A 20107-nucleotide genomic window follows, 5' to 3' on the forward strand; every position below is an offset into this window, starting at 1 on the left:
GCGCTCCCCAATGCCCAAGGCTGCCAGCAGAAGAGCAGCAACACCCGGTCACAACGCTCTACCATGACCACAGCACCCAGCACCACTCGGGGTCCAGAGCACCCCCAGTGCCTCCAGCTCTGGCTTTAGGAACGTCAGTAATTAGCAGATTGCCCGGCCTCGGACTCCCAGAGCAACCAGACCCAGCAAACCCGACCTGGGCCGCAGAGCAGCAGATCTGTTGGCCCCGGAGACAGCGATGCTGTGGCTGCCCAGGCACGGTGGGTTTGCTCCGTGGCCACAGCAGTCCCCGCAGCAGGACCGGCCTTGGCTGAGCGCAGCCCCTCCATCCTGCCCAGCTCCAGCGGAGCCCAGCGGAAGGGAAGGGCCAAGTCCCCCCGGGGCTGAGCTGCTCTCTGCAACGTGCGCTGGCGCCAGTTCCCAGCCTCCCTGGGAACGCGAGGACGGGGCACGTTGTGAGCACCACCCTGCTAAATCCTCCTATTTCCAACTTTTGACAGCCACAGCCGCCTCCTCGACGCGCACGGTTTGGACAGAAAGCAGCCTGCAGCAAAGCCAGCTTGCAGGACAAGGTCACACCAAGAACCACAAACCCGAATCAGGGGACGCTTGTGAGCGAGCAGCCTTCACCCAGATACGCTTGTCACCAAACCAGCGCCTCCGCCTTACGGATTAGCTGGACGGACACGGACTCCGGGCCACCAGCGGTCACCTGCCGCCAGCCCCGAGGACAGAAATCCTGGCTTTCCCTGCCTCCGCCGCAGGTGCAGGGCACAGCGTGCCCCTGGGAGCCTGCGAGACACCGCCAGGCACCCCCAAACACCCCGACACGGGGTCTGGGGCCGCGGTACTCGTTGGGTTGGACGGATGGCAAACTGCCCCTGGGGGGACCCCACAGGGGAGGCAGCCCTGCCATGCCACCCCTCCAGCCACCCAGGCTGCTCTCCAGCGGCTGCCGGGGCTCCGCCAGCCAGGGCTGGGGCGGAGGAAGGTCCATCCACCAGGGCAGTGGCTGCTGGCTCCAGAGGAGGGGGAGCAGCGAGACCGAGCCCCCCCACGGCCCTTCCATATCGCTGCAGCACAAGTCCCAGCCGGAGGCAACCGCATGGGACCAACAGGGACCGTCAGCGTTATGGACATCGGGGTCAAATCCTGCCGGACACGGACCCTGTGTCTGCAGGATGGCGTCAACTTACCCAGGGAAGGAGAAGAGCCAGATCCCGCAGGAGGACCCGGTGCTCAGCATTAAACCGACACGATGCCGCAGGCTGCTGCGTTGGCTTTACGGCAGATTAAAATCAGTCAGAAGGATCTTCTCACCCCACCCCGACAGGCTGAAGGAAACGTCCCTCCGAGTTAAAACCAGAGAAGCCCCGAAACACCCCGACATGCCACGCAGCACCAACGGCCTGGCTCGGCCACCGCGCTCGCACACCCAGACCCCGGCGGCAGAGGAGCCCGAGCCCCCACCCGCCACGGGCTCCCGACGGCTTCGCTCGCTTCGGGGTAAAGGGAATGTTTAAAAGGAAAAAACAAGCTAAACAACTCAGGTTTGTCCCAAAAGCAGATGTTTAAAGACTTTCTTTGGTTGCAAGGTTGCAGAGAGCTCAGAGTGCAAAGGCAACGCAGGTATGTGATGCCGCTTCGAAAAGACCAGGAATTCATTATTTATTATTTTTGGACCCCTGCTTATAATTTATTCTGTCATTGCAAAAAAAGTCCTTTTAGATATCTTTGTACTTTAAACACTAGGAAAATTAAGATAGACCTTTTTAATATATATATATTTATATATATATTTATATATATACACACATACACATATATACACAATGATGCATTTAAAAGTTACTATTTCCTCGGTGATTACAATATCATTCTCTAAATCTCTTGCTCTTGAAATGATCATGACTTGATGCCACTGCTAGAACTATTTCGTGCTGTGCACAAGGAATACCAACAAGACACCGCCAGGCATTTCGGGGTTTGCCACAGAGCTAGAAAGATGCGCTGCCTTTTCTGCATTCATTCTCGAGGCTCCAAAACAACAAAAATCAGGTATTTTTGCAGAGTATTAAGTAAAAGCTGCTGGGTATCACTGTGCAAAGGCAATGTGACATTTGAGCTCAAGAGGAGATTTGTCTTTGTCTCCCCAAAACAAAATAACAACAAACCCTTGAAAAAAACCTCATCGCAATTTGGGATTTCAGGTGGCCCCAAGATTTTAAATTCTGGCCAATTCAGACGGATGTTTGGGGGATGGGGGGGGGTGGTCGTGGGACCGGCACGGCTTTGCGAAGGATCCCGTTTCCTCTTCCCACATGGAGCAGGTCACCACCCACCGGCGGCCGCCCGGCCCTGGCAGTGACCAGCGATGGAGAAAGGCGGCAGCGAGCCGGCGCTCGGGACTGCCCGCAGGACCCGGCTCCCTGCCCGCAGGGCTCGGCCTTTGCCGGCCGCCGCTCACTTCACCTGCGCCACAATGAAGCCGGACTCCCTCATGCTCTCGTAGTACTCGATGGCCAACGCAAAGTCAAACTCGTTGATGGCCGGCCCGTCAATGGCAATCTTCATGAGGTCGGAGAGCCCCTCGTCCTTCGTGCGGTGCGACCGGCCGCGCTTCAGCAGCTCGCGGCCCCGGCTGATCTTCTCGGCAAGGACCGAGCCCAGCGGCAAGGCCAGGGCGATGGCTGCGAGGACGGCAAAGTCCGGGAAGAGCTCGTGCATCTCAGAGTTGCTGTAGACCAGCTTGACGCACAGGTCCTTGAAGGAGAGCTGGCTGAGGCTAAAGACGATGCGCTTGAAGAGGGGGAAATCGCTCAGGGCCCTCTCGCTCACCACCACCCGGGAGTAAGCCTGCAGGAGGAAATTCAGCTCGCTGACCCCATAGCTGCCAATGTCCTCCAAAGACTGGGGGTAGCACTTGGGGTTGAAGATGGCCGAGAAGGAGCTGATGGCCTCTAGGACGCTGCTGGGGAACCTGTCCAGCAGGTTGCCCCGCACGCTCTCCAGGTAGCTCTCCTTCAGGCGCTCAAAGTGCTTTAGGTGTACCTTGGAGCAGTTGGCCAGCTCGACGCCCTTGTAGTAGAGGCGGCTCTCGCCCTCCCGGTCGTCCCGCGGGTGCTCGTTCATCTCGTTGAGGAACTCCTGGAGGTTCTGGCCGCTGGCGCTCTTCTGGGCCTGCAGGGTGGTGGCTGTGGCAGAGACGATGGGCTTCAGGATGGAGAGGTCGAAGTCCTCGATCTGGAAGAAGCGGCTGAGCTTCTGGAAGATGGGGAGGACGTCCAGGAGGATCTTGGTGAAGGCCACAAACTGGAACTTCTTGAGCTCTTCACAGAGGCCATGGGCCACAGGCGACCGCTCCGCCTCGCTCTCCAGCAGCAGCACCAGCGTGGGCCACGAGGAATCGATAGCTTCCACGGCTGGGAAAATAGAAGTCCAGTGGATGGCTTTGGGGCTCCCGAGGTCTATCTCGCAGAGGTCCAGGACGCTCCGCAGCTCCTGCAGGCCGTTGCTTTCTCCCTTGAAGCTGGAGTAGAGCCTGTACACAGCGTCCACGGTGGTCTCGTATTTCTGGAGGTATTCAATGCTGACGATGCTCTCGGCCGGCAGCAGGGAGCTCCCGTGGGACAGGCAGTGCATCTCCGTAAGGAGCGGGCAGAGGGACGTCAGCGCAGTCCCCACCCCGCTCAGCCGCTCGGCCACCAGCGAGGCGCTGTCGGCGCTGAGCCAGGTGATCTTCATGGTGGGGATGCCGAAGGAGCGCATCACCTCGCCCACCTTGCCCGCCACCGTGGAGGCCTCCCCGGCGGGCAGCTCGAAGCTCCCCAGGAAGGTGGCGGAGGTCTGCCCGTTGCAGGGGGAGACGGTGGTGGTGAACATGGCGAGGCTGCGGTGCTCCAGGACGTCCACCGTCTCGTCCACCACCAGCCCAACAAACGGTGAGGCTTTTATCCTGTGCCTGTCCTCGTTGTGCAGGACTTTGGCGATCGCTGCCTGAGCCAGTTAAGGGGATGCGCAGGGCAGGCGGGGAGGGAAAGAGAAACACAAATGAACTTCAAAAGCACACGGGAGATGCACAGCACCCGGCGCAAAGCAAGCTGCAAGGCTCCCGCCCTCGCATCTCCCCGAAAGCGGCGCAAGGTCCCGAGTCAGAGAGAAGCCCTTAAGCAAGCTGCATATACAAGTACGTACACAAGCTGGAATCACTTTCTTTTTTTCTAATATACCATCTCCTCCTGCCTCTGGCTGCAGCCCGAACACCAAGTGAAGCTGCAGAGAGCTCTGGCGTCCCTGCCCTGAGCCGGGGGTTGGAGCCCCACGGGCACCGCCGGGCAGCACCGAGCCGCCGTCCGCCCCGTCCCCGGGGCTCCCCAGGCCCTGCCTGTGCCGGGAGCGAGGCAACACGCGAAAACCTGCTGCCTCGGTTCAAACTTCAGCAATCGCTTCTGTGCTTTACAAGCCCGGCAGGGGTAGGAGCAGCAAAACTTCCCGGCCTCTCTTCCTTCTTTACTCTGCCTTCCCCATTTCAGGCAAATGCCCTGGTTTGAAGGGAAAACTTCTCCGGTGTGTGTGAGCACTGTAAGTAGCACTTCAGGCTGAGAAATCTAATTAGAGGATTTAGTCTATCTGCAGCAAAATAAGGCTCTTTAGAGATCTAAAAAGCCTGGCAAACAGCCAAGACTCACTAAAAAATTAATTTGATTTTAACAGGCATGAAGCATTAGTAAAATTAAGAAAACCCTTTCTAAACTCTCTGGCTACTTGATCTTTCTGATCACTCAGTTTAGGGCAAAAGAGAAAAAACCCACGGTGCTCGTGTGCTAATTGAACTCGGGAGCTTTTATCCTTCAAGCAGCCTGGCAGGCTCAGGCGGGAGAGGACGCTCCCGGTCTCCCTGCGTGTCTGGAAGCACATGCGTGACCATCAGCCCGAGGCTCCCTCGATGGAGCCCATCGCCTTCTCCTGCTTTGTCAAGTCAGGGAAGGACACCAAGAAAGTGCCACGTTGATGTTTAATGTGGAAACTCCTGGAGAACAGGAGCATCGCCTGGCTCCGCCGGCGCCCCCGTGGGACCAGAGCACGCCCCGGAGCAGCCCGGTTGTGCGGACCGGGCCGGCGGTCCCAAGCACGTCATGGAGATGCCCTGGTCCCCCGGGGCGCGTTTACCTGCCGAGGACGGGGACAGAGGTCTGCCCGTCAGCAAACGCTGACGCAGAGGCTGTCGGGGCTCCTGAGCAGCCAGCGGCCCCAGCCCCTGCTCTGCCTGCGAGTCAGGGACACCAGCTCCCTGCCCGGCCTCCTGCCTGCCCGCGCCCGCGGCACCCAGCTCCGGCCCTCCCGGGCTCAGGCTGCCGGGAGGATCCAGCGATCCTCGCCGCAGACGACTCCAGCCCCGGTGAGGCAGAGCACGCGTTTGCCTCCCTGCGTTTCACCGGGGCCCGCAGGACGGGAGCTCCCGCTCGCACACGCAGCACCCGAAGAAAAGCCAAGCGGGTGCTGGCGACGCTCGTCGGGGCGCTGGGAAGCGCGGAGCTCCCCGCCGCAGCCGGCCGGTGCGGGCACCCAACCCGCTGTGCCGGACGCGGCAGGCGCAGGCACCGCCCGGCCCCGCAGCGGCCGTCAGACCCGGGTGCAGAGCCCCCAGCCCGGCGTACGCACCTGCATCTCCCTGACGCTGCTGGGGTGGTAGTACTCGCTGTGCTCGGAGGCCAGCAGCGCCTGGCACAGGTTGAACTTCTGGAAGTCGAGCAGGGAGGAGCACTTCTCCTCCGGGATCTCCTCCTTCGCCATCCAGTAGACGGTGGTGAGGACGGCCACCTTCGCCGGGTTCACCTCCACCTTGATGACCGAGCGCAGCTCTGGGTGGCCGTGGACGCGGGTCTCGAAAGCCAGCTGCTCCCGGTTCACGGCCAGCGCCTGGCGGTGCGCGCCGGAGGTGACGTGCCGCAGCAGGGCATGGCGCTGGAAGTTGTCCGTGCCCACAGTAAAGGCGTTCTCCGCTTTACCGTGTTTGTTCTTCACCAGCGCCTGCCGACACTCTATGCAAAACATGAGTTTCCTCTCATAGTCAAACTCCAGCCAGGTAAATTCTTCCTTCCAGTGCTCATTGAAATAGCGCTTACACTTTTTATTGGAATTGGAAGTTTCCCCAGCTGGCTTTTTCCCTGGAGGCACCATATTGCTGTGGCTGGGAAATCAAACACTACGGTTGAACTGAAACGTGCCTTGGAGGAGCAGCCTCTACATTTAATTTAGTAAGAAGGTCTATTACAACTCTCCTGGTCCGACTGGAGATGAAAGAGACACAAGGGAAAGGGATTAGGGCGCTGCAAACCTCAGCCTGTGCTCATCGTTTATTCTTGGCTGCTAACGAAGAGCTGCGGTGACACGGCGGCAGCGCTCAGGGCTGGCGGGGCTGTGCGCCGGCACCGCGCCGGGGGATCCCACCGAGCGCCTCGCTGGTGTCACCAGCAGCTCTTGGTGGGACCGGCACACAGTCACGGTCCTCCTCACAATCACAGGGACACCCGAACACGCTTCCCGTCAGACCAGACCTCCATGCTGCGGCTGATGCTGGGAAGGTATGGAACCTAAAATGAGAGTATTCAGCCCCACGAAGAGCAGCACCCGCTGCTGACGGCAAGTGCCAGAGACCTGAACGAGGATGACTCGGGGGCCAGCTCAGAAACACGTGCGTGTCTCTATCCCAGGAAATTGCCAAAGCCGCGCCGCGTGCCGCGGCAGCAGGGCCGTGCCCTGCGCAGCCAGCGCCCCAGCGCAGCAGCCCTCCCCAGGGGCAGCTGATGCACAGGACCCGCTCCAGCCGGGGCTCCCAAACTCTGCTGGAGCCCGAGGCTGGAAAGCACTTGGGCAGGTATTTAAACCAGGTAGCTGAAGTATTTAAGCATCCATTTATCTCCCTCCCTGTACTTAAGCCCCACTCAGTCTGATCGTTGTGTTCTTCCATGAACTGGATTGAAAAACCAAACTGAGCTGTGGTAAAGGTGGTGGGAGGAGGAGGAGGAACCCAGCGCAGGGTGGGGAAGGGGGGAACCGAAACGCAGAGGGAAAAGGAAAGAAAATGGACATTCAGCAGCAGTGCAAGCCAGGGAATAGTCAGTCAGTGTGACTTTCTGAGAAACCCACAAGGAACTTGGGGTTTTTCTAAAGAACGAACCCCCAGGCACCAGAGCCATTACCACAGCGCTCAGGGAGAAGTGGGAAGCCTCACGATTCAGGCGTTAGAGCAATACCCCGACTCCCAGAGCTGCAAACACCCGCTCCCGTGGAGCAGGGGTTCCCCTCGGGGTGCCCTGGGCGATGCTGGCTGGGTGGCGGTGGAGCTGCCCAGCACCACAGCCAGCCGGCACGACAGCCGCGGGGCTGCCTTCGCCCGGCCACCCTCCCCAGGGCCGAGGAACACCCTTTACTGACAGCAGGAGGGGAAGGGGTGACCGCCCTCAGCCCCTGCGCTTTCCCCGGTGCCCAGGAGCAGCCGCCCGTCCTCGCTCGCCGCTTTGCTGGCCCCTCCAGGTCCAGCCCCGAGCCATCAGTCTTCCCCCCGGGGCTCTGGCAGTTTCGGGGACCCTCTCCTTCTCCTCCCCATCAAACTCCTCCCGATGAAGGGTGGACGTACCAAAGCTCCTGCCACGCTCGACAGGAGCAGTGCTCCCGCTTTGCTCCTCCATCACAGAAACCAGAGTAACCTGGTAAAAACGTGTCGGAGGAAACCCCCTCTCTGTCCAGAGAGAAAACACGCCAGCGCCCAGGCAGGAGCCGGCAGAGGAGCAGGCGGCACCGGCATCTCCAAGCTCGGCCACAGCCCGCACGCCGGCCAGCCCCACGAACCTCGCCCTGCAGAGGCGGGTGCTGCGGGGCTGGCGCGGTGCGGCCCCTCGGCATGGTGCGGACCCTCGGAGCCCGTATTTCCCGTTGCTGCTGTGCAGGTGCATCGCGGCCCCGGCTCCCTGAGCAGCCCTGTCCCGGTTCACCAGGCACTTGTGCATCTTCAGAGCTTTAGCTTTCTGCTGCCAGCCCTGGGAGCTCCCACCCTCTGCTCTTCCAGCAAACGGAGCTGGAAGCCAGCTCTGCAAGGGCAGGGGGACAGGGACAGAAGGACCAGAGCAGCCAGCCCAGGTCAGAGTAGGGCTTTGCTAGTCCAAAACTTGGCTCTAACCACAGTCAGCATCAAATGCTTCCAAGGAAGCAGAGAGAACCCCAGGACACAGCCCTGCTGGGAGTTTTCTTCCTGCCTGCAGGGAGCACAAAGCTTTCAAGGCTTGCAACGGGCGCGCGGATTCCCTCTGCATCTTGCTCTTAGCCTATTTCACGTGGTTTGGTTTGCTTCCCACAGCCAGGTCTCCCACCTGGTCCCACACCTTGGCACGGTGCAGCCGAGAGCACCCAGGGAACGATTCCCACAGCCGGGGGGTCCCGCCAAAGCTGCAGCCGCTTCCTCAGGCCGGTCCAAGAGCCGCACCACAGCCGCCGAGTGCCGGCCAGAGCAGCGTCTCCTCAGAAGCACGTTAATTAGGAAACCGTGATGGACTTGCCACGTGAGAGTCAACTGTTTCCTCTGCAGTTGCCAGCACCCGTCAGACGTTCCCCAGGGATGCAGGCTCTGCCAGGGTTGGGACTGCGCCGGTGCCCCTGCCGTGCCCCGGCAAGGCTCAGGGCTCACCCCAAAGCAAGAGGAGGTGCCCGCACCGCAGGGACAGCTCTGCCATCTTCGACAGCCTCACTCATGGTTCATGTGCCCAGCCTGCCCCGGACCCCCCGCGATCCCTGCACCAGGCAGGCGTCGAGCGTGGTGTGCCCCGGCTGCAACCGGGACGGTGCACAGCCCTGGGGGGGGTTTCCTCTGTTCCCTCCCTGTCACTGACCCCATTCGCTCCCAAACCCCTCCCCACCTACACACAGCCCTGGCACTCACTCCAGCAAAAACTTCTACCTCGGAAAGCAAAAGAAGAAAAGCAGCAATCAGTGTCTGAGGTGCACGGGGCTGGGGGGAGCTCGGGGTGGAGCAGAGCACCGCGGCACCGCTTCCCGCTGCGCCTGCCGTGCACCGGCACCAGCCCCGGGCACCCTTCACTGCCGCCGTGCGCGTCGCTCCCCGGCCGCTGCTGGCCACGGGAAAAGCAGCACTGCGTTTCCTCGGGGACCCGGTAGCATGCGGGGGGGAGGAGGCGGCTTGGGAGTGGGGGTGACACTACTGTACCCCACCAGCCTCCTGCTGCCCCCAGCCAGGGCAAGAGCGCTGTCCGCAGGGAAGTTTGGGCAGGATCAGGATTTACTTGCAAGAGGACGAGCCGCTGCTCTGACCCTCGCGCCCGGGTGCATCAGCCCTGGCTGCCGGTCACCTAATGCCCGCCCGGGTGAGGGTGAGCAGAGCAGCACGCAACCCCCAGCACCCAGCCCTGCGTGCCCGACCCGCACGCCCGCCCTCCCCTACATACGTACCATTTAAAGGCTGCCATAAGCTTTGGGGTGAGGGGGCTTGCAAACTTCCCAGATTTTGGTTTTTAAATAGGAAAAAAAATACATCTAATTAAAAAACCAAACCCAGCCAAACAATGCAAAGCCACAAAAAAAAATAAAAATAAAAAGCTGGCCGGGAGGCAGGGAGCAGCAGCGCACCCCCCGCCCCGGCAGCCCCGCTCAGCGCATGGGGGCGGGCGCCCCGCCGGCACTGCCGCGGCCCCGAGCGCAGCGGCTGCGGGAACAAAGCCTGCGGCTGCCGCCCCGCGCTCACGGGAGCATGGGAGCAGCCATCTTGCTGCAAGGACTGTCTGGCTCCGCGGATGCTCCCGGCAGCCAACGGCGGCAGTGGCCACTAGCGGTGGCCAGGAACGGGGAAGGCCGCGTGGCGGTGGCCGTGGCCTGGCCACAGGGATGGTGGAAACGGTGGCTGGGCGATGGGCTCCAGCCCCTGGGGAAGGGGAGCACGTGGAGCTGAGCTCCATGCACGCTGCACGCTCCCTGGCCTGGACACCTTCCCCCAAGACGCAAGGAGAGCAAAGGCAATGGGCATCGGGTGCCCGGCGCGTGGCCCCCGGGGACCCCCGCCCTGGGTCCCTCGGCCGAGGGCTGAGCACATGCAGCAGGACGAGCTGCAAAAGCATCTGCACCCAGCCAGGACGGGTGTCCCCGGCTTTGGGCAGAGCGGGACCCAAGTGCTCCGCGAGCAGGCAGCTGCAGGCAAAGCCGCTCTCCAACCCTGCCCACAGGCCTTGAGCTTTTGCAAAATCCAGGGAACACTGCAGCGGGACTCGGACCGAGCTCCCGCTCAAGCCCCATTTAACGGCGCTCCTGGTCCATGGCTGCAGGACTGGCGCTGGGACCAGCACTGGCACCCGCGCCTGGCACCCACCCCCTCGCGCTAGGGCTCCCTAATGAGCAGGGGGGCTCCACTCATGCCAAAACCCCTTCTTTTAGCACTAAATGCAGGTGAAATTTAGAGCCCCTCAACTTCTTCCAAAAATAGGATTTTACGCCACCTTTGCTTTCCCCCAAACAAGGCTCCCCAGGACACTAAAATCCCAAAGAGCACTGATGTCCCGCAGGAGCCTCCAATGGGAACACCCCACCCGTTCCCCACCCCCCAGCGCGGACACGGTGCGCGGGCGCTGGAGGATGCTCTCGCCCCGACTCCACCTGCTCCCGGTCAGAGTCAGGCCCCGAGGAGTGCCGCGGCCCCACGGTATGTGCCTGGATTAGGGGCTGCATTGTACCTGGCTCCGGCTGGCTCCGCACCAGGGAGGGGACCGGCGCCCCCCGAGTGAATTCCTGTCTTTAGGCTCCTCGACATGTCCCGGGGCAAGGGGCTCTTCCTGCTCTCGGGACATTCCTGCCCCGCCACCTCAGCCCAGGGTTAATGCTAACAGGAGCTGGGTGAAACCAGAGCCGGGGCTCCCAGGGGTGAAAATATGCACTATTTATTCTTGTGCTAATGCAAGTGAGAAAAGAGGACTTAGCCTTTTTAATCAGTTTTCAGGCAGGAGGCTGCCGCATCCCCGCATCCCCTGCTTCTCAGCATCCGGAGCAGGTTGCAAAGGTCAGCGGTCCCGGGGCGGGCAGCGGCCGGCGGCCCCGCGGGCTGGGGCTGACCCCGTTTCCCATGGCCCCGGCAGCGCTTGGCCCCCACCGAGCCCCCGCACCGGGATCCGCTGGCAGGACCAGGGGACTCCTTCTGGGAACAGGCTTGCTTTTTCCCCTGGTTCCCAAAGAGAGCAGCCCGCTCCGATCCCGCAGGCTTCTCCGGCCCCTCACCCTCGGGAGAGGCACCCAAACCGGGAGCAGAGGGACGGGGAGGGCGAGCGCCAGGGACCCCCACGCAAAGTCCTGAAAAACAGGCGGATTTGGCAAAAGCACTCACTGCCCATCCTCCCCTCCGCTTTTACCGGCACTAGAGACAAACGCAGTCGCTTATAATTATCATGAGCCAAAGGGAGCCAGGCAGGAAAAATCCGCAGCGGGAAAACAAAACCGCTCAAGAAAAGAAGCAACGGGGACCAGGCAGGACACCAAAATCCCGCTGGGCAAACCAACCACGGCAGCACGCGGCATCGCAGCGGGGCCCGGGCCCCTCTCTGAGCACGGCCAGAAAACCAGGGAGACGGGGCAGGTCGGCCCCAGGGTGGGCTGGGCGAACCCCGCGGGCGCCGGGGTGAGGGGGGGCTCTGCCTGCGTCGTGCTGGGGTCAGCGTGGCTGAGCCCGCTGGTCTCTTCTGCCCTGCGCGCCTCTGCCCGGCGTCCTGCGGCGGGGAGGCTACAGGAAACAGCTGAAACGCCTCGTGTGAAACAGGCTTCTAATCGCCTTTTTTTGTTTTCTCCATAAATTCACACTTCTGCTGGAAGCCTCCAGCTTTAATGTGGATTTTGGGCAGTGTTTGCAGATGTCCCTGACCCTCGCGAGCACCCCTGCCCTTGCGTCCCTGCAGGATGTCAGACGTCCTTCCTAAAGGAACTGAAATGGAAATATTTCTGTTTACGCCTATGCAGCAGCAGCAGTCTTGGTTTGATTCGATCATTGCTATTTTTCTCCCCCGTGACATGCCCAGAGAGCTGGGCGGGCAGGTGCCCTGTCTGCACGAGCACATTTATCATCAGCGTGGCACGAGGGCGGCCGCTGCCCGATGAGCCACAGTTTCCATTTGAGCCCCGCGCCCCCGCCGGCCGAACCAAACCCGAGGCACAGAGCTCCCGCCGAGGGGCCAGACCCCGGCACCCCCCGCCAGCACTTCAGCCCCACGTCCGGGGGCTGGGTTTCCCTGAGGGTTTTTCATTGCATCTGCAAGAAGCTGAACAGAAGAGACAGAAAACCCAGCCATATTACCCCAAAAGATACTAAATGCCCGAGTCCAAACATATTTACGAGATTTTGTTTTCCTTCTCTGCTTTAAGCCAGCCTCTGGGGAATGACTCACGCTTTTCCAGCGGGGAAGAGGAGTTGCTGGTGCTCCCAAAGCTGCTAACCCAGGGGAGCCCCATCCCCTTGCAGCCCCCCAGCTCTCCCGCCCACCCTGGGTGCCCGGCTCCGCCAGCCGCCTCCTCCCCATCCATCCCGCGGGCACAGGCTGGGAAAGCCCCGGCACGCTGCCCGAGGAGGGCTGCGGTGCTGACACCGCACAGGGAGGATTTCGGGGGGAGGGAAGGCGCACGCTGCCCCGCAGGTCCCCGCTCCCCGTCTGCACCCAAAGCCCCAGCTGCCACAGGCCCCAGAACGAACCGGGGGCTGGGAGCAGCGGGGGGACGCGCGGAGGGCCGCCCCAGCCCCACCGCCGGCTTCGCCTGCCGCCGCCGCAGCATCCCTCGCGCCCGAAGGTGGTGACAGTTCAATTTAATCTCTGCTGTGCATGGCGGAGGAAGGCAGGCTGCGAGGAGCCGCTGTCTTGTGTAGGAGAGAGCCATCCCTCTGCGAGGGAGACAGCACTCAACACCATGTCAGCTCAGACAAATTAAAAATACTTCTGCAGCCCCCCCGGGGCTGTTGCCTGGACAGGCAGATCTGGCAGGGCCGGCTCCTCCTGCGGGATCTGCTGCTTCACAGCATCGCTGCAAAGAGACCGGGGGGTCAGGGGGAGGAGCGGGTCCCTTGGCTCAGGGAAGGGGATGGGGGACCCCAATATTTCCCTGCTGTGTCCCAGCTCTCCTGCACATGCTCGGGGGGTTGTTCCCCGAGGGGGGCCCTTCCAGCACCGCTGCGGGCACAGGGGCTCTGCCCCGGGCACGCTCAGGTCCTTGCAGAGGGGCCTGGGTGGGCATGGGCCATGGAGAGGAGACTGAGGGGTGCTGCTGGAGAAGGAAGCCCCCCGAGCGGCTGACATGGGGAACCCCCGCCCCCCCAGCCACTACCAGCCTGCAGGACGCTGCCTTGCGCCTCCTTCCCCTGCACAGCCTTGTCACAACCTTTTGCTGCGTGACTTGAGCTGGCAGGGAACAAGCCTTGAAATAAACTCAGATGACATCCCTGCAAACTCCCGGGCATGGCCGCAAACCAGATTATTTGTCTGGGCTGGGGAGGGGGGCAGTGCTCATTTCTCCCCTGCCGGCGACCCCAGCTCCGGGCTAACGCTCCTCCGATCAGAGACGGGGCCAGTTTGCTCTCCACGATGCAGCAGCCGTGAAGGGCAAAGCCCTTTTGTCGCGGAGCAAGAGCAGAAGCAGAGACAAGGTAATCTCCCACCCTGAGCTCCCCCCCAGTTGATGCACCCGGTCCCTGAAAGGCCGCTCGGGAGCTGCAGGGAGCGGTAACCCTGCACAACTGACATAATAAATGATTTCTGAGGAGCACAACTGGACACAGGTCTTGATCTATCAAGCCTCTTTTCCTCCCCATGTCCACAGGCATTGAGCACACCTCTCCTTGGATTTTCATTCCCAACTCTCCCCGTGTCTAATTATCTGAAAATGAGCATTTAGTGATGCCCTCCTTGCAGAGCCCCCGTCCAGCCCCGACCAGCTCAGCATCCCCCACGCCGCGGCCGGCGTCACTGCCGGGGCTGGCGCAGCCTGGCCGAGACCTCGCTGATCTCCGTGACAGGTACCGAGTTGCTCAGGAACGAGCTGGGCTAATCCTGACCCGGGGCGGCGGCAGAAAGGAGGCAGCGAGCATTAAATACTGACCCCGACTCCGCTCCCCAAAGCCCTGCCCGCCCCTCCCCACCATCGCCTTCTCCTCTGGGGTGGTGGGGGAGAGGTCAGGGTCCTTCCAAAAGATGGAGAGCTCAGGGCGGGGGGAGTCCGGCGCCCCAGCTTAGTTCAGCCCGTATTCTGGGCATCATTTAAATCATAAAAATTACAGCCATTACAGCCAGGGAGCGACTGACAGACATTAAAAGGGAAAGAAGATACTCAAATTGATGCTTCCTCACCATTCCAGTGAAACAACCAGTTTGGAACAAATTAAGGGGCTCCCATCTCTACCAGCCTTTTGAATTGCCTCTAAGCCAACGCACATTTTTCATAGTGCAGCGTTTCCTCCTTTAGCCGTGAAAATTAATGATTTCTATTATTGAAGCACCCGAAGGCAGGTGCCTCCCTCGCAGCGCCGGGGCTGGGCACCGAGCCCCCGGGGAGCAGAGAAGAGCCGTGAGGAGACGGACGGGCTCAGAGAGGATAAGAGACATGGCTGGGGCACCCAGCAGGTCGGTGGCAGAGCCAGGCTCCGGGCTGGTGGCCGTCCCCTCTCAGCAGTACCATCCCAGACGTACCGGAGCGACGCACGCAGACACCGTGGTGAGGCCCAAAGCATGGGCCCCCATGCCCCCCTTGGCAGAGAAACCACGTGGGCCTCAGCCAGTCCCTCCCGGCTTTGCTCGAGGGGGCGAAAGGGGACTCACCCCACTTCAGGGGGTCCCACTCAGGCTCTGGGGGTGCAAGTCCCAGGGGGCTGAGAGAACTTGCAAACCCTAATCCATTTACATATTTTCCCCCTCTAAGTTTTATAAAGGTCAAAGCCCTTTGCCTCCCTCCGCCTGCTTTCTGCTCACGTCATTTTCTGGGAGCCCCGAGCACCGTCACGTTTGCGCTGACAGCTGCAGAAGTGTGTAACTCCCCACCATGCTGCCCCGGGGCCAGGCTGGTCATACCCGGGGTTTGGAAGCAGACACACATCTGTCATTATTTTTTAATTAGATTTGTATTTCCTAGCGCTAGTATTTCATTGTAATTTCCGCCACTCCTACCCAGGCCGTGCAAATATAATCACTTCGGAGAAGAGTGGGAACAGCCAGCCTACTTGTTCTAACATCCCGCTCAGAAAAGGGAAAAAAAGCAATCTGTGAAATACCCAGCCCCTGCAGTTATTACGAGCTCAGGGACATCAGGCGGGTGCTGGAATGGACCATCAAAGCGCTGGTGCCAGCAGCGCGGCCGCCAGCAGCCTGCTGGGAGCATCGTCGCTGCAGAAACTTCAAAAAAGTTCATGTTTGCTCAAAATACCCACCAGCAACCCATTGCTCCAGCAAGGTGAGGTAGAATTAGAAATGGTCTAAAAAGATTTGTGAATTATACCCTTGGCTTGATGCTGGCAACGCAGTGGTATTTTCTAGCCCACATCATACCGGAGGTCAAGATTAGATGACAGTTTGGTCTAAAAATACTCCGAAGGGGAGGCTGAGGCTGTCCGAGGAGCTCAGAGCCCCCAGTACCCCCCTGGGTGTCGCTCATGGTTGCAACCAAGGGACAGATGTTTTCCCCAGGACATGTCTGGGAGCAAGCCCCTGGCAATAAAAACAACTGCTGCATTTACAGGGAAATTCACCCAAAACCACCTTAGGGAAAGCTCAGTCCCACCACCTGATGAGGGAGCCCCACAGCCAAACCCAGTGTTTGAGTGGGGACAGAAACGTGCCCAGCCCGGCTCCCTTCTCCATTAACCCCAACACCAGCGGAGAGGACAGGAAGCCTCATTAAGCAGCCAATTAACAACAGCAAACTCACAGCAGCACCAGGACCCACGCGTGGTCCCACCCTGCGCTGCCCACTGTGGGTCTGCACTGCGAAGCTGCACGACTCCGAGTTCCCACTTTTTTTTGAAAAGGTGTTTAAAACATGGCAGGGAGAGGATGCTTGGCACTGGCAGGGAGCAGCCACCGCACAAGCACCTTGCAACCACCGCGTTTCTCTACCCCGAGCCCACGTCTGCTCTGGCCCCATCATGGAGATTGCCAGCGAGCCCCAGCAGCACGGGTTCAAAATTGAAGCTTTAGTGGCTTTACAACATTTCCTACATATTTGAGACCACAAGGCTAAAAGCAAGCTGGGGCGGGGGGACAGGGACGGGGGTTTACTTTGTTTTTTTTTAAAATGCTTTGCCTGACAAGTATTCCAGCTAAATATCCTGAGTAACGTTACACGTTCCAGAGATACAGGGAAAGACAGCTCACGGAGAAAAGATTGTATTTCAAACTATTAGAAAAATTAAAGAGATCCATAGGAGACAGCTGACGGGCAAGGCTGCAGTTACAACAACACGGCGAGCACCTCGGAGCCGCCTGTCAGACATGCCAGTCCAATAACACCCGCGGTTGCCCGGGCCGGCCGCTCTCCTACAGCCGCAGGCACAACAAGCACGCGCCTGCGATGCCACAGGAACAGGAGTGCATGTAAGCATGTAGACATGCACGCACTCACACATATGTGTACACTGCATGCGTGCATACACGCATGGAGAGAACCAGCATCGCTGCCCGCAGGGACCTGCCGGACCCCTACCTCTGCCCAGCGCAGGCAGCCGGGGGCAATGCTCCTTCCCAGCAGCCTGCCGGAAAGTTAATGCCAATAATAACAAAAGCACCGAAATTACCAGCCCCGAATCTGCGCGTGAAACGGGTCCGAAAGCAGCGTTCCGCTCCATTTGCTGCCGCAGCTCCGCTCCACAAGCCCGAGACAGCCAAAGCCAGCAGCGAGGCACCACCACCACCCGCCCGGCCAGCTCTTCCCTGCCTTTTCTTCAAAGGCGCTGCTGGTCGCTCTCCCCCCAGCTTCATTTCACCCAAAAAGCATCAAACATTTGCATCGTGGGTGCAGCAGAAACGCAAGTTGGAGCTGACCCCCAAATGAGGAGCAAGGGCAAAATAAAGCCATGTCAGCGTGTGACCTTTTTCTTCCTCTTTTTGCAGCCCTGGGAAAAATCAATAAGATGCGGCAAGTCCAACTCAGTTTGAATCCTGTAAGTAATTAGGATTAGCAGGCTGGGAGCTGAAGAAAAAGGCTGCATGTGTGCCTGGGCTAGGAGGGACCATTTTGTGGGTGTATGGTACATAGCTTAGTTGATGCAAATAAAAAGAACAGCTCTTTAAATGGGTTTTCCAGCAGGATGGCAATAGGGAACGGTAACGACCTGATTTGCTTAGAAATAAGAAAATCTCATGAGGGTAATTTAGCATGCTAAAGCCCTGATGGGAGCAGGATGGGGACCCCACAGGTGAATCAATATTTGTGTTTGATGCCGAGTCTGTTACCAGCCCCTCGCTCCCGAGCCCGGACTCAAGCACCACATATTTCTGGAGCTCTTTCCTGGCAGTAAAAAACCCACCTCAATTTCTCACTATTAAGTCTGTGGTCAAAATCGCAAAGGGGAGAAAAGACACCCCCTCCTCATAACCTTAGCAGAGCTACCCACAAAATAAGAAAAAATTAGATGTATTTTTTTCTTTAAAGAACAACTCGCACCCTGATTTATTTAAATTTCATCAAGCTCAAGTAACTCGGCAAAAGCCGCCTGCCTGCAGGAACGCTTCGACTGGGTCCGTGCAGGCAGGAACATCCGCGGGACAGCAGCAGGGCCAGCGCCCCGGACCTTGCCCCCCGCCAGCCCCCGCCGGACCCCCGGCCAGCCCCCTGCCCATAGCTCCCCCTGGACCCCCCGCCCCCGCCACGCCGGCCGAGCCCCGCACGCTCCAAGGTCTCCGTGTAACGCGGGGCTCCCGCTAACCCACCCTCCGCGCCCAGCCCGGGCGGCGAGCTCCGCAAACGGCTTTCCTGCGGGTTAATAAGAGCGGGGAGCGGCGGGGAGCGGCGGGGAGCGGCGGGGAGCGGCGGGGAGCGGCGGGGAGCGGCGGGGAGCGGCGGGGAGCGGCGGGGAGCGGCGGGGAGCGGCGGGGAGCGGCGGGGAGCGGCGGGGAGCGGCGGGGCTGAGCAGCCCCCGGCCGGCTGCTCCCGCGGGGGAGGGAAAGTTGCGTTTCACCCACCTAGAAGCATTTTGGATCCGGCTGCGTCGCCTCGGCGCTGCTGGTGCCTCCCGCTCGCCGGGCTGGGCTGCGGGCAGGGCAGGGCTGCGGGCTGGGCTGGGCTGGGCTCGCCCGCAGCCCCCGCACACCCCACTTAGCAGCTTCGCGCCGCCGGGAGGTGCGAGCCCCTCGCCCACGCGTCCGGCCCCGCCTCGGCCCAAGCCGGAGCGCGGAGGGGAGAAGCAGCCGGAGGTGCCGGGTGTTAGCATGGAAACGGGGGGAGGGGGAGCGGAGGGACCGGCTCCCCCCGCCCCCCCGCAGCACAAGCGCCCTTTGCTTCCCGAGCCTGGCGCGGAGCGAACGCCGGGGCTAAGCAACTTCGAGCGGGGAGGAGGGAGCCCACCACGGGCTTCGTCTGCACCCCCAAGTTCTCTCTCCGAGTGCCCAGGACCCCCCTCTAAGGGGGCTGTTTTGGGGTGGCCGAGATGCCACCTCATCACGAGATGGCACCTGCCGAGATGCCCCCGTGCGGGGCTTGCTCAGGGAGGGGAGGCAGCCGCCCACCCAGAACCCCTCCAGGAAAGGCTCCCCGAAATCCCCCCCGGGGGCAGGGTCGCACGCACGCGCTGGCGGGGTGCGGGCTGAGCCGACCATCCCTTGGAAGTGCGTGAGCCTCGTTTGCCTGGGAACCCGAGCACGTCCCGCACACACCGGCATCCATCCCCCCTCCAGTCACCAGCACATCCCTCAGCTCTCGGGGCTCATGACCGAGACACTGGCACTCGCTCAAGAGCAGCAGCACGAACTCATCCCTTTCCCCACTATCCACTTGAGAGAGGTCCGAACCTCCCAGCCGGCCCCGGAGCATCCATCGGGTGCCGGACAACCTGCGCAGGCGGTGCGGCCCCACGGGGAAAGGGGCAGCAGGGGCTGCGCTGCCTGGCAGCCGCGTGTCCTTGCCTGGCTCGGCCCCAGCAACACGCAGGGTTCGATTTGGCCACAACATCGCCTTGCGGGGCAACACAGGTAGGCACAGGCAACCTGCCCCGGGTGGGGGGCTCGCCCCAGCCACCTGTGACTGGGGTTTTGCATAAGCCCTGGAGCCCAGGGTTTGCTGCCCTCCCCATCATTTTCATTAGCAAAGGCTGAGGCAGTCGGCCTCCCCGATGGCAGCACCTTCTCTGTGCTGAATTTTTGGCCTCCAGAGCTTTTCGGGAGGGGAGGTTCACAACTCGATTGCATGGTGCCTTTTAAGGAGGGAAATGATGAAAAAACCTGCTTGTGAAAAGAGGAAACAATCATCTCCCCCCGAAAGGGAGATGAGAACAGGGAAGGATTTAAATGCTTCCCTCAAGTCAAACAGTTCACAGAGTCGGGCAGGAGCACCTCTCCTTCAGCCACGAGCAGAGCAAAAATGAAGATGTAAACCACGAGATGCCAAATTCCCTTCCCAGGCGCTGCAGCCAGAACAGGCATTTTTGGGGTAAATTCTAGCATTTTGGTGCTCTGAAAAGCACCCAAAGCTGTCAGGGCCCCCCCTGCACGCTGCTACCAGGCCAGGGCTTTGCGTGGGTCCTTCTCCCAACACCCACCCGGGCTCGGCTGGCAGCAGGGCAGCACCGGCAAAGCCCCCAGCAGGGTCGATGCACCGGGCACACGTGCCCCCCACGCAGGGTATTGCTTTCGGGGTCGTTAGCAGCAGCAGTAAGTTTAGCCCAGCCACTCGCTAATCTGGGATTGACAGCTGGGCCAGCGCCGCCTGTTACCAGCCTCCTGGCAGGCTATTTAAACCCGATATTAATTTGTTTAATGTCATCAGCAGTTTGGTGTTACTGCAAGCGAGCGTCAAGCGGAGGGGAGCGTGGAGGTGTGAAGACCAGGAGGAGCGGGGGGCTGACAACCATCCAGGGGCTGTTCTCCTTTCCCCTGGG

The 20107-nt window shown here is 60.7% G+C and overlaps 1 protein-coding gene across 1 annotated transcript in view; it reads right to left on the reverse strand.

Annotated features, from left to right (window-relative positions):
- Positions 1-1824: 1824 nt before the first annotated feature.
- The window catches only part of C22H17orf113 (chromosome 22 C17orf113 homolog), a 33454-nt gene continuing 15171 nt past the window's right edge, over positions 1825-20107 (reverse strand). Inside the window, exons 2-3 of the mRNA XM_075171895.1 lie at positions 5662-6041; positions 1825-3996 (exon numbers count right to left, since the gene is read on the reverse strand). Of these exons, the coding sequence (XP_075027996.1) occupies positions 2464-3996; positions 5662-6041 (1913 nt within the window). The 3' untranslated portion in view covers positions 1825-2463. The remainder of the gene's footprint in view (positions 3997-5661; positions 6042-20107) is intronic.

This window comes from Calonectris borealis, chromosome 22 (assembly GCF_964195595.1).
Source record: "Calonectris borealis chromosome 22, bCalBor7.hap1.2, whole genome shotgun sequence".
NCBI classification, from domain to species: Eukaryota; Metazoa; Chordata; class Aves; order Procellariiformes; family Procellariidae; genus Calonectris; species Calonectris borealis.